General features: G+C 39.3%; 1 protein-coding gene across 2 annotated transcripts in view; it reads right to left on the bottom strand.

Annotated features, from left to right (window-relative positions):
• The window catches only part of LOC124048988 (atrial natriuretic peptide receptor 2-like), a 57556-nt gene that overhangs the window by 33015 nt on the left and 6333 nt on the right, over window positions 1-18208 (bottom strand). For both annotated transcript variants that reach the window (XM_046370237.1, XM_046370238.1), the window contains exons 2-7: window positions 16544-16725; window positions 12395-12508; window positions 11446-11581; window positions 11193-11287; window positions 9072-9207; window positions 4081-4165 (exon numbers count right to left, since the gene is read on the bottom strand). In XM_046370237.1, the coding sequence (XP_046226193.1) occupies window positions 4081-4165; window positions 9072-9207; window positions 11193-11287; window positions 11446-11581; window positions 12395-12508; window positions 16544-16725 (748 nt within the window). The remainder of the gene's footprint in view (window positions 1-4080; window positions 4166-9071; window positions 9208-11192; window positions 11288-11445; window positions 11582-12394; window positions 12509-16543; window positions 16726-18208) is intronic.

The raw sequence follows: 18208 nt of genomic DNA, 5'->3' as shown, positions 1-18208 counted from the left end.
CACTGTATAGCCTCATACCATGGTTAAAACAATAATTTTGATATCATGGATGGTCAATCTTTGCATCCATAGCTCTGTCTGTTAATCTGAGAGTGGTTATATTTCTCCAGGCCCATCCCTTAGCTTTTTACCAAAACAGAGGAGGGGCGACCGTTTTGTTATTGTGTCATCTGTGGATTTGCCCTTTAAACTGCTGCATATTGTCAAGATATCAAAGTGTCACCAACAAAAAGGTAAACAATGGGCCTATGCAGCATATGACATTCATTTTCCAAATGAAAATAGCCCTTTTCAGTAGTGCTCAAAGCATGCCATTCCATGAGCGCAGCATTTATTTTTCAACTTGAACCAATGAGCCCAATCAGTCCTCCATGAAAACAAAATCATAAACAACAGAGTAGGGCTGTCTTATAAATCCTTAGTTTTGGGGTTATTCTCAGGTAAAATAATTTGGCTAATCTATACTTTCATATTTCCACGTCCTATTGTTGAAGATCAAGGGGTATATCATTTATTGTAATGACTGGAATTCTGTTAGCCTTTGGTTTTTAATGTAAATATATAATTGAATTGTATTATTATATGTAGTAGAAAGCGATTAGGTTAGAAGAAGCCTACATAACCAACTCATAAATTTAAATCTAACATCCATATATGGCCAGCTATTTAAACTTTAACATTGATTTATCTTGCAATAGATTCTGTTGGTAATCTACAATTCTGTCTTCTTCTAATGCCTCTAAACCTCGCTGGGATATGTGGGATGGTAGTGTCCCACCTCGCCAACAGCCATTGAAAGTGCAGGGCGCCAAATTCAAAACAAAAAAAATCTCATAATTCAAATTCCTCAAGCCTACAAGTGTTTTCTACAATTTTAAAGATACAATTCTCGTTAATCCAGCCACAGTGTCTGATTTAAAAAATGCTTTACCACGAAAGCACCAAAAACGATTATGTTAGGTCACCACCAACTCACAGAAAAACACAGCCATTCTTCCAGCCAAAGAGAGGAGTCACAAAAAGCACAAATAGAGATAAAATTAATCACTGACCTTTGATGATCTTCATCAGATGACACTCATAGGACGTCATGTTACACAATACATGTATGTTTTGTTCGATAAAGTGCATATTTATATTTTTTTAAATCATTTTACATTGGCGCGTTACGTTCAGTAGTTCTAAAACATGCAGTGATTGTGCAGAGGGCCACATGAATTCACAGAAATACTCATTATAAATGTTGATGAAAATTCAAGTGTTATGCATGGAACTTTAGATACACTTCTCCTTAATGTAACCGCTGTGTCAGATTTCAAAAAAACTTTACGGAAAACCATCACCTGAGTACGGCGCTCAGAGCCCAAACCAGCCAAAATAAATATCTGCCATGTTGGGTAGTCAACATTAGTCAAAAAGAGCATGATAAATATTCACTTACCTTTGATGATATTCATCAGAATGCACTTCCAGGATTCGCAGTTCCACAATAAATGTTTGTTTTGTTCGATAATGTCCAAATAGCTTATTTTGTTAGGGCGTTTGGTAAACAAATCCAAAAGCGCGTTCAGGTCCAGCCAAACGTCGGACGAAAAGTTAAAAAAAGTTCCGTTACAGCCCGTAGAAACTTGTCAAACGATGTATGGAATCAATCTTAAGGATGTTTTTCTTCAGAAAAGCAAAGGAATGGGAGATACCTCTCATGTGAAATGCGCGTGACCAGCGCGTGACTGCTGGCAGACCTCTGACTCATTCCTCTCTCATTCTGTCCCACTTCAGAGTAGAAGCCTCAAACAATGTTCTAAAGACTGTTGACATCTAGTGGAAGCAATATCCCACTGTATCTACAATAGGGGCTGGGTTAAAAAACTACAAGCCTCAGATTTCCCACTTCCTGGTTGGATTTTTCTCAGATTTTTGCCTGCCGTATGAGTTCTGTTATACTCACAGACATCATTCAAACAGTTTTAGAAACTTCAGAGTGTACTCTATCCAATACCACTAATAATATGCATATATTAGCATCTGGGACAGAGTAGCAGGCAGTTTACACTGGGCACCTTATTCATCCAACCTACTCAATAGTGCCCTCCTGTCACCAAGAAGTTAATTAAGGGGAAAGTAATCTAAAAGTAACTGAATGTAATCAGATTACATTACTGAGATCGGGTAATCGAAAAGTTACGTTACTGATTACAATTTTGGATAGGTAACTAGTAACTGTAACAGATTACATTTAGAAAGTAACCTACCCAACTCTGCACTTCACACACATTTAAACCCAGTCAGTCTTTATTAGAAAGCCAAGATGACCCTTCTTTGAATGTTGTAAGATACACATGGAAGGAAATGACACCTTAAATTGTGAAGTCTTTGAGAAAATGTGCTTGTTCACAACCCCTATAACAGAACCCTATATAGCCAAATAATGGAGTTTCATATAAAGCCAATGACCCAAACATATGTTTCACTGCAGAAATGCAATTCTGCCTATTTCCTGAGGAATACCTAGTATCTAACTAGTATCTAACTGTGAAAGTAATTATATAGATTTGGTCATTTAAAATCCTGGCAAATAGAAGGAGGCCAATTAATGTTTTGAAATTAAACATAACTAATATGAGTTCGATGAATTTACTGATGCCTTCTAATTGAGCCGCTCGTGCTCGCCTAGTGACCATATCCCGGATTTTGTCCAACATGTCAAATTTCAATTTACAGTGTAAAATGACCCAGCTCTACTCATGAAATCACAGTACAATACGTAGTATAAACCCCTGGCACAGTATACAGCGGACAACTTTCTCACGGTTTCCCATGGAATTGCAGATAATGTTGTGGAGCTCAACCGGTAATCCACAGACCCACTCCAAAAGGCTTTTGGAGCCATCATCGACTCAGTGGGTTTTGTCCAACATGTCTCTGGACCCTACTCCTCTCACAGTCATACCTGACCTAGTTTTTGTCCCATGGAATAAATGTTGTGGATCTTAATGTTTTTCATATTGGAACAAACCATTTTATTACGTGCAACAAATAATCTGCTCAGATCAGTGTTCCACCTGTGACGGAGAATATTAGGGGTGACAGTAGATGCATAACGATATCTGCATGAAGAGCATGTGTGAACATTTACATGTCGCTCTAGATAAGTAAGGGGTGTCAAATGTCCGGACCACGGGTGGTCTAAGTAAAAATAATATTGGGAAAACTAACTCGACATACTATAAAATGACTAAAACCAAATCGAAACAGTGTAGAAATGAAAATTGACCTACATTCATACATTTCCTTGACTGTGTCCAGCTCGCCAATAATCACATAAATTAAAGCTAGACATTCAGGCAGTTTCGGAAATTCCAGAAACAATGGCTTTTTGCTAATTTTAACGGCGAGGAAGTATAACCAATTTTCAGAGCAGCCCTCTAGACCTTGTTGAAGACCGAATGCAGCCCCTACATAGACAGGGTTGAGAGTACCAATCATTTCCCCAGCAGATGCACAAGCACATGTGGGTGTTTCTAGCCTCCGCATTTAAAAATCCAATTCTGAAAAACTAGAACTTATTTCCGAAAGCTCACCGGAACTCTATTTCATTTCACAAACAGGTTCATAGCAAAGTTCATAGAATGCGACTGGAGATCAAGCAAAGGTCTCTGTCTACATTCAATGTAAAGAATAATAACAAAGGAACGTGTTAATTACTATTATGTGAGCGTAACTATGTGGTTGTTCAAATATTTAGGCCAGATATTGTAACTGAGTTTACCTTGGGAAGTGACATACTTTTCTGCTTTACTTTTCCACCATCACTTGCTGAGTGGTTGCTCCTGGCAACAATCATGTGCATTTCATGCTGGCACCTATAGTTGTGCTCCTAATAAATCCTCTTTGAAGCACATCAATTCTCTCTCTCTCTCGCTCTCCCCCCTTCTCTCCCTCCCTTCCTCTATCCCTCCCTCCCTCTCCCTCTCCCTCTCTGTCTCCCCTCCCTCTACCTCTACCTCCCTCCAAGATGAAAGATGTTAATTTCACTGCTTGGTCTTCAGAGCACAAGCCTGATTGAACAAAACAACTCACCTGTAAATGAGGAAGCTGGAGATTCCAAAAATGATGAGGGCTAAGCCAGACCCGACAGCTACAATCCCCAGCACTGGAAGATGACCTGAAAATACAGGGAAACACAGCAATGTACACATTTATCCTTTTATTAACATTTCAAGATTTATAACATTTGTTTTCAAAACCAAATGATGCTTTCAAAAATCAATAGTATTAAAACTCCACAATGCTTTCCTGAAATGAATATATTCTCCCTTAAATCACTGAACGCAACATGGGGGCCTGCCAGAGACTACCTTCGCAGCTCCCCACTGGGTATGCCAGAATAATTATTCTCCTTTTAACTGTGCCGATAGGTTACTTTTGCCTCGCAGCTTCCCGGGGCCTGCCGAGACTACCTCGCAGCTCCCCGGGGGCCTGCCGAGACTACCGCGCAGCTCCCCGGGGGCCTGCCGAGACTACCTCGCAGCTCCCCGGGGGCCTGCCGAGACTACCGCGCAGCTCCCCGGGGGCCTGCCGAGACTACCTCGCAGCTCCCCGGGGGCCTGCCGAGACTACCTCGCAGCTCCCCGGGGGCCTGCCGAGACTACCTCGCAGCTCCCCGGGGGCCTGCCGAGACTACCTCGCAGCTCCCCGGGGGCCTGCCGAGACTACCTCGCAGCTCCCCGGGGGCCTGCCGAGACTACCTCGCAGCTCCCCGGGGCCTGCCACTTAGCCCACAGAGAGAAGCACAAGGTTGGTCACCAACCGGTTGATCGCGATCGACTGGTCGATGTCCAAGGCATTCTAAGTCGATTGCCAAACATTTCTGTAAAAAACCCAACAATAAAGCCTTGTGTTCCTATTTTTTATATTTGTCTCGGGCTGATGGCGGTAGATACACTTGATTCAGCTGCCTTGCAGGCGAACTGTTGCCATTTTGAACCATTTCATATGGTAGAAGGTACAAACTCTGCCTTCCCGCCAGGCCCGAGAGCAAATCAAGTACACTATAGGCCTAACGCTGGTCAATTGGACTACCGTGTCTGCAGTAAAGTAGCAGGAATAAAAGAAAGCTATAGCAAAGTTGATACTATGAGATTTCAAAACTAGAGAGATACTAGAGATGAACTCACTCGCTCTTTGACAGTCTATGTTTAAGTTCTTACTCAGCACTGTCAACACTTTGTATTCAACACTTTTATAAGGCATAAAATGTGTGTTCTTCATATTTCCACTCAGCGCTACAACAAGCACTGCAGCAGTAAGGAATGAGTATGAAAGTGTATCTATAGGCTTGCGTTGTTGTTATTATTAGTGGCTTGGGTCTTTTTTTATATCAAGGAATATTTCACTTTCTCTGCTCATAGGAGTAACAACATGAATTACTTAAATTTATGCTCCCTCAGCTGTGCCTCACAAGTAATACAACAATGGATCTATTACCGGTGTGTTCATATAGCCTACCTCAAATGTTTAAATAATGCATTGGCAGGGCAATTCAAGCAAAGCCAATATGCGTAGATCATTTACAGGCAGGGCCTATAGCTTACTGTACAAACCTCATTGCTACAGTACAGTTTTTAAATGGTTAATGTTTCATAGGCTAAGTCATGTTTAAAAAATTACTGAGCGGTAGATCTCGGCTTGCATTTTGACTCAGAAGATGATCTTGACTCCAAAAGTTTGGTGACCAATGTTCTAGAGTTTTCCCTGTTAACACTATCAACGTTTCCCTTTATTGTGGCAATTGTGATCGAATCAATGCAATATTATCCACTTTCAATGCAACATACCAAAACAAAACTAACAATGCAAGAGATTTGGTTGTAGGTTGTACTTTGATCTAGACTGTGTTTACAGCATGAGCGGTCATGAGTAGATGCACTTGTTTTGAGATAAAAGCAAGAGCTGCACGTAGCCATGTGTGTACATTTGTTCATATCCTTTACTAGTTAGTGAGTTATTAGCCCAGTTATAGATCATTTGTAGTCAGCAATAAGGGAGTGATTGCTTCCTGCAAGAGCACAAAATTCTTACAATTCTAGACATATTTGAAAAGTGAGTTGGGTAAAGAGCTTTTTTTTTCTTAAAGGGGCAGTGTTGTATTTTGAGACCGGCTTGAATAAGCTAAGTAGCCAATAGGCAGAGGGTTAGATAATTTGTCTGATTCACTGTGATAATGGTATGGGAATAATAATGCATTTTATTTTGTAAAGGTATTTTTTGCATCAAACAACACAACAACATTTTCAGTCATCTCCTTGTCTGAAGGACAAGTCCTGCATGTTTTTGTTTTTTCAAAAGTCTCATGGAATGTAGGCCTACATTGAACACCAGACATTGACTGCTACTGTAGGGTGAATGATAAAATTGTTAAGGGATGCATTTTCTCCATTGTTTTTGATGCTAGGCCACTCTGGTAGGCCTACATTATGATCAAATATCCTCAGTAGCCTACTTGGGTACCGCCTCAGTGTTCACAGTAAACGCTCACTCAGTAAACTCGCACTGCATTCTCACAATGTTCAAGTTTGTGCTCCGCAGACTTGAAATATGCTCAGTGCTGATTTTTTTTTAAGGAACATTGGTTAGCAGCCAATGGCTAGCAGTTTCTTACTGGCGATAAAAACAGATGATTGCCATCATTTTTCCAATCATTACTGAATTATTTAATGTAATAAGTCAAACATTAAACCTCGCAAACAATTCATAATATTTTTTAAAACTTTTATTTAATCAGGGGGGCCCAATTGAGACCAGGGTCTAATTTTCAATGGTTCCCTGAAAACAACATTACATTTGAACATCACATCATAAACAAATTATTAATGTCAATCAAAACTCATCAGGGTTTTCAAAATTCCCTAGTGGCACCAGGGAGTCCAAAATGTGTAACTAAAAGCGGATTTACCTAGTTCGATGGAGACCCGAGGAATCTCAAGAGTTAACCAAGACCTAACAACGAAGTTAGGTCATTCGGAAGCGTGTATAGTAGAGCTTTGTAAACAAAAATTTAGTAATGAAGTGATCTACGGGACTTTAATGAGGACCAGCCAACCTTTTGACATAGGATACAGTGATGCGTATTAAAACTATCACCTGTGATAAAGCGAAGGGCACTATGGTCGACGACATCCAAAGGTTTAAGAGTAGTGGCTGCTGCATTCCGATAAATGGTGTCACCGTAGTCAAGAACTGTCAGGAAAGTTGACTGTACAATCTGCCTTCTGCTGTTCAGGGAGAAGGATGATATATTTCTATAAAAGAAGCCTACTTTAAATCTCTAACTAGCTCATCCGTATGTTTTTTAAACATCAAATTATTATCAATCCAAAAACCCCAGATATTTATAGGAGGGAACCTGCTCGATGAAAGAACCAACCAATGTATGAATGTGTAAAGCCTTCTGAAATATCATTAGAAAACATCGTACATTTAGTTTTCCCGCATTAAGGACCATTTTTTTAAATTAACAAGGACTTTTTGCAAGGAAACAAAATCAGATTGCAGCTCCAGCATAGCCTGGTCAGCCATAGGGGCAATAGCGTATATAACAGTGACATTTGCATACAGATGAATGTTGCAGGTTTTTGAAAATAGACCAATATTATTTATATAAATAGTAAAGAGGACAGGTCCCAAAATCGAGCTCTCAGGGATACTTTTAGTAATAGTATGGTCGCCTTGTAAATAATTCATTTAGACCAGGTGTTTATTTGAAACAGACTTTTATCTGCTGAAATGTGCCGTATATTAAAAGGAACAGGCGGCTATTTGAGACTCACCGTTTAATTGTAGTTTTAGGGTATTCTATATTAGCCAGCACTTACAGACATAATATCCACCAGTAACGTTTCCTAAAAATAACATATTGTACTTCCACACTAGCCTAAATTAAGCTCACACTGGCCTAAATTAAACTCACACTGGCCTAAATTAAACTCACACTGGCCTAAATTAAACTCACACTGGCCTAAATCAAACTCACACTGGCCTAAATTAAACAAACTGACCTAAATCAAACTCACACTGGCCTAAATTAAACAAACTGACCTAAATCAAACTCACACTGGCCAAAATTAAACTCACACTGGCCTAAATTAAACTCACACTGGCCTAAATTAAACTAACACTCTCCTAAATTAAACTCACACTGGCCTAAATCAAACTCACACTGGCCTAAATTAAACTCACACTGGCCTAAATTAAACAAACTGACCTAAATCAAACTCACACTGGCCTAAATCAAACTCACACTGGCCTAAATTAAACTCACACTGGCCTAAATTAAACAAACTGACCTAAATCAAACTCACACTGGCCTAAAATAAACAAACTGGCCTAAATTAAACTGGCCTAAATTAAACAAACTGGCCTAAATTAAACTCACACTGGCCTAAATTGGTGTCTTGGAGATATATGTAACCACTTGCTGCATCACCTCAGTTTTTCAAATGTGCCTTTTCCAACCATCCTCCTATAAGTGACCCTCTGCGTGGCTCCATTACAGTTCTCCTTCAGTCTAACTCATGCTACCTGAGTCAGAAGGTCATTCCTAGACATGGCAGAATCCTGTCTGCCTCTTAACCTTGTTCAGCAGGCATACTGTAATATATCATCGTGCATGAGTGTCTCCCTCCTGTCTTCCTCATATACCACTGAGACAGCCAGACTCACAAGTCAGATAATTATTTGTGGATGGACTCTATTTGGAGAGATCGTTACTTCTCAACACTCTCCCCCTCATTCAATATCTATAGATACCATATCAACACATTGCAGTGGCCAACCTAATTATTATTTATTTGCTAATACATGTATATTACTTCATAACAAATGTTGCTCTTTCTACAGTAGCCACATTTTTTCATCCATATGTTCCTTCCATGAAAAAACATGTTGCACATGAAATAGAATCAACGCAGATGGTACAACATGTGGCAGAATTAGTCAAACTGCTGTACTACTATATAAGCACCTGACTTACCTATGAATCACTTGTACAGGAGCCAGCCTACTTTACATACCATCAGCACAGGTGGGGTCATCAGAAGAGAAGACACACGGTGGGTTATCCAGAGGTGGGCTTCCTTTGGGCCAATGAATCCTCTCCGTTGAGGACCAGATTATCTCTTTGTTAGTTCCATTGTAATGGGCCACAAGCTGCAAAACATCAAGAAAAAGTTCATGCAATTTTTACAAACGCGATGGCAGAAATTCCCATGGCCAAATGATACATTTAGAGGGATGAAAATGGAGCATGTTACCTAATTCAAATGAGCTGTTTTCTCCCACTTCAAATAAGAGCACAAATCACAGTATTACTCTAATGAGTGCCTGTTTAAATTCACAGTAGCATTAAAGCTGAATATTAAAATAGCCGTTACTCTTTTTCAGTGCCTTTAAAACATATGAGCCCATCAGTGAAAAAGCAAATCTTTGGCATGATTTTTTGGGGCATGTCCCATAATAAATAACTATGTGACTAAAATATTCAACATTAACATATACTAATATGTATAGCAAGACACAATATTGTTGACTTAACAGAACTGGCAAATTTTCAGACAAATTAGCTGTTTGGAAAAGGTTGTCTGAGAAATGGTGGCCTTTCAGCTCTAGCAATGGGAGGTTTATTGTTTGATGCTATGGGATTTGTCAGCCCAGTCAATAGCTTCCCTTTTCACAGAAGGGCATTGTGAAACATGACTCCCATGTCTCTAACCAGTTGCTGGAGAATGTCAGTTTAGCCTGCCTCCTTAGTGGAGGGCCAAACAGGCATGTTGGGTCTCACTGCTAGCCAGTCTGTGAAGGGGAAGGGCAGCCCCACTCAGAGGGATGTAAAAACAATGCAGGTTGTAACCGTTTGTTGTGGAGCAGGAGGACCACTCAACTCAACCATTTATCAATGGATTCACTAGTTGCTGGTTTCTACAGAACTGTGGCTTTCTAATCAGCTATTTATTCACATTGGGAAGTTTTGGTTAGGTTAGTGGACTTGCTGATCAATCTGTAACATTTGTGTCCTCCAGAGAGCAACTCTGGAACAGTTCAGAGAGTCATGGAAGTGTTTGTAGAGCACAAGACAAGATAAACAAATATCTTCATTTGAATTTCAGGGAAATGTTCATTTTTTACACATCTTATCATTAAAAGAGTACCGTACTCCAGAATACTGTATCTCCCAAACAGTAATAGCCTTTGCATGATGTTGAACATTTACTTTTAATTACATTGATGGCATCTTGGCAATTCCCAAGCAAAGCATTGGGATTTCAGCGCCACATAATTAATTATGTGGAGAGGAATTTCGAGGGAAATTGTTGTTACAGTAATTACAGCAACATCTGTAACAGATTAGACCAGTCCCCAAAAAAGCACCGCTCTCACTCATTACTAGTATTTACCACTGAAATATAAAATATAATAACCATAAAGTAAAAGAATTGATCTTTTGACAACATATATTTTTGTAGTTTAGAAACATAAATGTCTATGGAAATGTTGGCTAGAGCCATAAACAATAACTATAAATAAGACTGTATAAATAATCTGCATCCCTCATCACCTCTGTGGGATATTGTAAAAGCAGGAATTCGAACATGAACACTGTTAATGAAAGTTCACATAGGAAAACACATATTGATAATGCCAAATGTTTACTTGGAGAACTCTTAAGGGTTCTCTTGTAAATCACACTCAAAACGAACCTAAAAGTACCTTTGCCATAGTGAACATATGGCCACTCATCAAAGCATATTTGCATGACATCATTACATGCAGCTCAAATCTCATGATGATGCCAAAGTGATCAGTCTATCTGAGCCAGTCAGAGCCATGAGCTGCAGTCCCCACCACTGTGCATTGTGTGCACTTCAGACCACAATTCAAACAGTATAAAATAATGGTGCACTGTCTACCACTATGGTAAATTAGCAACAAATGTATTGTGTAATGTTTATAAACTATTGGTCCTTTTTGAAATAGTAATAAGTATCATGACCTGAACACAACTGTACAGTTAACTTGCCAGAAAAACAAAGCCTGAAAACAAAATAGCAAGTTGTGTCTTTCTGTGAGTGGCTTCCAAAATAGACAAGCTTTAGATGTCTTGCTTAAATTGATCTACCTGCAGAAGTATCACTTACCCCATACTCTCCAGATTCCTGGTTTGTCATTGCCCAGAGGTTAAAATCAGTGTTCCTGGCATTGTTTTTGTCTGTGGTCACAAGTCCTGTAACCCCTTAAACACAGAAAACCTTCACATTTAGACATTTCATATCACTCATAATGCAACAATGGGTTTAACAAATGCAATACCTTTTTCCTTCCCAATTGACACCAAATAGATGAATGCAAAGTCAACTAAACACATCACCATGATCAACTCATAATATTCACCCCAGAATCGCAGGTTTTGCATCCTCTGTGTGATGCTGATTCCATCGTTCTGGGAGCCCCCCTCAGCTAGCGTGTCCTCCAAGGCCTTAGCATACATCACAAAGCCATCATAGAAGCAGCCAGCGATGAAATCCATCTGAAAGGAATGGAATGGAGGTCTGTACATAAGCCAGCAAGAGAGTATTCTTCATGATCTTCATGTCTGAAACAAGTCGGAAACCAACAGGAACCCGAACAGCTTCTAGCCCCAAGCCATAAGACTGCTACATAGTTAGCCAAATAGCTACCTGGACTATCTACATTGACCCTTGTTGCACTTGACTCATCACATATGCTGCTGCTACTGCTTATTATCTATCCTGTTGCATAGTCACTTTACCACTACCTATATGTACATATCTACCTCAATTACCTTGTGCCCTTGCACATCAACTCGGTACTGGTTCCCCGTGTATATAGTCAAGTTATTGTTACTCATTGTGTATCTATTCCTTGTGTTATTATTTTTCTATTATTTAAAAAAAGTTATCTTTGCATTGTCGGGAAGGGCCCGTATGTAAGCATTTCACCTGTTGTTTATGAAGCATGTGACCAATAACATTTGATTGATTGACTTTGTTTACTATTTGCCTGGAATTCTACCTTGACCCCTATAGGCATGGGTCTATGGCTGTCTCTAGTTAAATATCTGTTTGCATACACTTAGTCTGCCAAAAGGCTATACATCTTCACAAAGAAGAGTGAAGTTTTTCATGAATCAAAGACGTCCATTAATAACTATGCATAAATGATCTGAATTTATGATCTCTCTTGGGTCCTTTGAAAGATATTTCAAAAACACAGTGCTTTTTTTCTAGTGTGGAGAATCGTATCAAAGGTGTAAAAGCCTTTCAACAAATAAACTTCGTGGCTCTGATGCTGAGATGTGGCAGGATTTCAAACAACTTACCAGAGAGGGTTCTATGTTCACATCAAAGTCCTTCTGAGCTCTAATGTGGAGCTCATCTTGGAACTGTTTGTACTCTGGATTATCAGGCTCCCTGTATGTTATTACCAACACAGACTGGCCGGAAGAGAGAGACAACAATGAGAAAGTGGAGCATTCCTGTGGAATTACACAGGGATGTAATTTCAACCTCAGTCCATAGGGGACTTGGCTTTGGGAAACGACATCGGTAGTCTGTGTAATACTTGGAATCCCTGAGTTGTGCATCGTTCTCTATCAAATAAACATGAATCCAACGTTTGTCCAAACAGCAGACCAGGCAATTCACGTGAGACATCCTACCACAAAATCTACCACTGTCTACACAGCAGGAATATGGTACGGATTTGATAAAAGTTGATTCATATGTTTATTTGATAGCGAGGGACACATTTCACTTCACGTCTGGTGGGTAGAGTTCCTATAAATTACACATATACCTGAGTCGACAGGAAAGTTTTTTTTGCCGTAGTCGCAACCCACCAAAACAATTCACAACTCAGGGAGTCCCAACTAATACAGACTCTGGATGTCCCAGAGCTATACATTCTACAAACACGTCACACAATAATTAGATGCTACGCACTTGCTCAGCACCTGGATTAAACTCTAGTTTCATGTCAAGTTAAACAGCATTTACCTAGCCAAAGCAATCTAGTACAGCCATCTTTACCTCTGCACAGGTCCCTGCAGCTACACTCTTCATCAAGCCAGCCAGACATACAAACCACATTCCCTCCCGCTCCCATGCATTTGCATGGTCCTAAACTCAGAACCTAATACCTCTAAACTGCATTTTCCTTTTAATCGGGATTGGAATGATTTTAGTGTCCTATTTTAAATTGTTGGTGTTGAGCTGCCATAACCAAATGACGTGCTTGGAATTACACCCAGAGCATCATAAACATGTACCAACTACTGTTTGACAGATTTTTAATGGTATGCAGAGTGATTTCCTACTGGGTGGAAATGTCAATGATAAACATGACATTTGAAGTGTATTGTCAACACCAGAAGTAGGATTAATGACGAACAGATGTCTCCTCTTTTATAATCTAAACGGTCTAATTAAAAGTCCATTATGAGTAAACAGCAACAACATTATTTATAGTGAAGAATAGACAATCTGCTGTATCCAAATGCACTTCAACTTATAGAAATGTCTTGAAGAGAAGGCAAAAACATAGAAGAGCAGCTGTGGTAACTCTGTATATTGCTTATGTTATCCCTCTTTCCTAGTTGCACCACTTGTTACAAATTTGCTATTACATGACAGTTGTGTCTTGTTGCATATTGTTTGATTATGTCTGGATGGAAAAGCACGCTTTCTGCCAAAGACTCAATATAAGGTCATCACTTGAGTTTTGACTTGTACTGTGCCTTGATATACTGAAATAAGCTTCATCCTGCTGAATGGCTCGACATAGTAATGATAAACAACCAACTTCCAAAAGCAATCAACGTTCTATGTGCAGCATATTGCCATTTCACTGAGTTACAGTTTATATGAGGAAATCAGTCAATTGAAAGAAATTAGTTAGGGCCTAATCTATGGATTTCACATGGCTTGGAATACAGATATTCGTCTGTTGGTCAAAGACACCTTACAAAAAATAGGCCTCAGGATCTTGTCACGGTATTTCTGTGCATTTAAATTTCCATCAATAAAAGGAATCAATATTAACTATGTATTAGTAAATCTCTACGAAGTTCTTCAGTTTATCTAAAATCCAACCACAGTGTATTGGTCCCGTGCACAGGATACAGGGTGTAAACAGTACAGTGAAATGCTTACTTGCAAGCTCTCAACAGTGCAGTGCACATTTATAAAGAAGAAGTACATAATAAGTAATAGATAGGTAGTAAGAAGAAAAATAGCCATGTTTGGAAATATATACATAATATTAATATACAGTATAGACAATGAAATGTGCTAAAGTGAGTAGTGACATGGTTGAGCAGCTTTGCTAAATTACAATTATTGAAGCTCTGTCGAGTTGGTTGTTGATTATTGCTAGAAAGCCATTTTCAAGTCTTGCCATAGATTTTCAAGTCGATTTAAGTCAAAACTTTAACAAGGCCACTCAAGAACATTCAATGTCATCTTGGTAAGCAACTCCAATGTATATTTGGCCTTGCGTTTTAGGTTATGTCCTGCTGAACGGTGAATGTCTTCCAGTGGCTTTTGGGAAGCAGACTGAACCAGGTTTTCCTCTAGGATTTTGCCTGTGCTGAGCTGTATTCTGTTTCTCTTTTAAAACTCCCTAGTCCTTGCTGATGACAAACATACCCATAACATGATGCAGCCACCACCATGCTTGAAAATATGAAGAGTGGTACTCAGTGATGTGTTTTGTTGGATTTGCCCTAAACATAATGCTTTGTATTCAGGACAAAAAGCTCATTTCTTTGACACATTTATTGCAGTATTACTTAAGTGCCTTGTAGCAAACAGGATGCATGCATTGGAATATTTTTTATTCTGTACAGGCTTCCTTCTTTTCACTCTATAATTTAAATGGAGTAACTACAATGTTGTTACATCATCATTTTTCTGATAATAAAATCATTAAACTAATTCACTGTTAAAATCACCATTGGCCTCATGGTGAAATCCCTGAGCAGTTTCCCTTCCCTTCCGGCAACTTAGTTAGGAAGAACGCCTGTATCTTTATAGTGACTGTGTGTATTGATACACCATCCAAAGCCTAATTAATAACTTCATCAAACTCAAAGGAATATTCAGCTTAATGACTCAAAACATTTCAGCTTTTCATTTTGTATTAATTTAAAAAATGTTCTACAAACAAAATTCCACTTTGACATTATGGGGTATTTGTGTGTAGATCAGTGGCACAATTTTAAATTCAGGATGTAACAACAAAATGTGGAAAAAGTAAAGGGGTGTGAATACATTCTGAGGGCACTGTAAGTGCCTTGATATTCAGTCTGATATCTCTACCCTAAACTTTTGTATTGTAACACTTCAGAAAAAAGATCTGCAATTGCCAGACAATAGCAGACATGTTTTACCACCACTTACTAATTAAGATGACTCAGTCAAGTGAATTAGCCTAACTTTTCTTTATCAATCCAAAGCCATTTGTAGCACCTTTCATTTGGAGTTCAACACCGGAATCCACATTTCCAATACTAAGTAGGTGACTACAGTAACTGCAGTGCAGTCAGTGACATTTAACAGCCAAATTGGAAGAGGAGCATCTGTACCCCCACTCACTTATTTTTTGACTCATTAATATGCATAAGTGGCTTTTAGCTGAAAAGAAAACACTCTCTCCTTCATTAAGTCCATCCAAGTATTAAAGAGGCAGGGAGGAAGTTATGACCTTTCTACAGATTATTGCCTGCCGGAGTCTGAACCATTATGAAGTTTGCATGTTGCAATTTCCTTTTGCAATTTGTGGGACCACAAATTGTTATTATAAGCAAAGGTCAGTTCTGACTTGAATGCAGTGAGTAGGCCTGGTTTAGGGGAAATTTGTGGGTTGGATTAAAAGGATGTGATAGGTTACCTCGTTAACTGTTAAGTTATGGATCAGAGAACCAAAATTGTTCCAAGCTGGTTGTCAATGGCTGGTGACAAACAACAAAAATATACATTGTACCTCATGCAATTTGTATTTGTTTACTGTCTACAAACATTTTGTTATGTTTTAAGATAAAACTTTACAGTAATTCATACACGTAGGCTACATGTGGGTCAACCTCATTCACCTTGATGAACTTTGTGTTCCCTTTTAATACAGGTTCAGTTGGAACAGAGGGGTGCGAAGGTATTCTTTTGATGGACAGGCTGCTGATTCACACACGAATGAGAGGTTTTGAATTGACTGACCTCAGTGAAAGACATCCATTTCACATGCCAAATGGCAGTTTCAGACTTGTGATCCTGTCTGGCTCCAATTACCGAAGGGGGGAAAGAACTGACACTTCTGCACCAACTAATTGACAGAGTATTTGGACACAATTACTCAAAAAGGATTCTGCAATAAATTAAATTAATCAAACGTAATGAATGAAATGGAAGGAATATTTCTCTGTCTCCATCCATGTTTGTCTGTCTGTCTGCCTGTCAGTCTCAGTGCAGTGTACCTTGAAGACCTTGATGGGATCAATCCAGAGGCTGTCGTTGTTCAGCCAGGGTTTGCGCTCCGTTAGGCTTTCAGCAAACACGTCCAGATAGAAGATGGCGTAGTTCTCAGGGTCTGGGATCTCACTCTGGAAAAGCTTCATGATTTTCAGAAACGTGTCCGGAGGCCCGCAGATATACACAACTGTAGAGAAGACAAAAAAAAACACAACACAAAAGTTACTTATAACTGATTATCTGAATTATGGTTCTATTTCCTATAACTGCTTTAGCTATTAAACCTCTCCATTTTGTGAATTGCTCCTCTTATCATTGGTAGACTAGATGTAGATATGAACCATATGAGGTATGGAAATCAATCCAAATCAGTAACTTCTGGGCAATGCTGTTATGAGGAATCATGTGTAGGTACGCCTACTGAAGTTGCACAGCCATGTGTCTGCTATTTAGGGGGAGTGTGCATGTGTGTTTAGAGTGTTTAAAGCTGTCTGTGCTGTACGCCTGCCTACATAATACCATCCCATTCTGCTTTCATGCAGTCTGCTCCATAGACAGTATGTCTGTAGGCATTATTTCCATTCGCTGCATATGTCATAGTGACTGCTGCCAGCTCTAAGGCAGTCCTCCCAGTTAGCAGACATTTCCTCAAGTGTTAGACCAAAGTCGGCACAGACCGCCTCGCAGACCCCAACTCTCATCTCTTCCAACATAGCTCACAAGGAGCCATGCCAAGAAGTCATGCCAAGTAGTCCTGATGTCTCCTGGACATCGTCCAAAACAAATGTAAAAAAGGCGGGGGAAAGTCAACCTGTGTTGTAGGAACCATAAGGATCTGCCTGGGCTTAACTTATTACAAAGCACATCAAATTGTTTGGTACATTTTGTTTCACTTAGCGGCAGACTCAAAGATAGCAACCAGCCCACCTTACCTGAACTCTCCATTTCTAGTAGAAGGCAGCATTAGCTCCCATGACTCACACAACATCTACACGTAGAGAAACGTAATGCTGCAATGACTATTAAATGCATCCCATTCTGTTCATAATCAAGCGCCTGAGTCTCCAAGCCTATATCATGATTACATTCCATTTGTAGTTTTCCCAGGTGTGACGCTTGAAAGAAGACAAATGGAACAGTCTCTGCAAAATTGCATGTTTAGAAACTACCATCAACGTCACAGTGTTTTGTGTAATGTGTATCTTACTTATTAAAGTGTAATACAAATATGACAGAGATCATTTTAGAGATCATTATTTTGTAGACCATTGTGTTACCATGGTCTAATCTGTTAGATGGACTTTAACAACTCTCGTAAGAGGACTTAGGAACCGTACGCCTTCATCGCATGTCTTTGTTCTCTTCCAGGAAGTTGTACACAACTTCCATAAACACATTTATATCTACGATAGACAGAAAAGAGCCAGTCACACAACACAAATGTGATGCATGCTGACAGTTTTTGATATACAGAACCAGTCAAAAGTTTGGACACACCTACTCATTCCAGGGTTTTCTTTATTTTTGCTATTTTCTACATTGTAGAATAATAGTGAAGACATCAAAAGTATGAAATAACACATATGGAATCATGTAGTAACCATAAAAGTGTTAAATAAATTAAAATATATTTTAGATTTGAGATTCTTTGCCTTGATGACAGCTTTACA

This window comes from Oncorhynchus gorbuscha, linkage group LG11, assembly GCF_021184085.1.
Source record: "Oncorhynchus gorbuscha isolate QuinsamMale2020 ecotype Even-year linkage group LG11, OgorEven_v1.0, whole genome shotgun sequence".
NCBI classification, from domain to species: Eukaryota; Metazoa; Chordata; class Actinopteri; order Salmoniformes; family Salmonidae; genus Oncorhynchus; species Oncorhynchus gorbuscha.
This window is presented reverse-complemented; position numbering and strand designations above follow the sequence as displayed.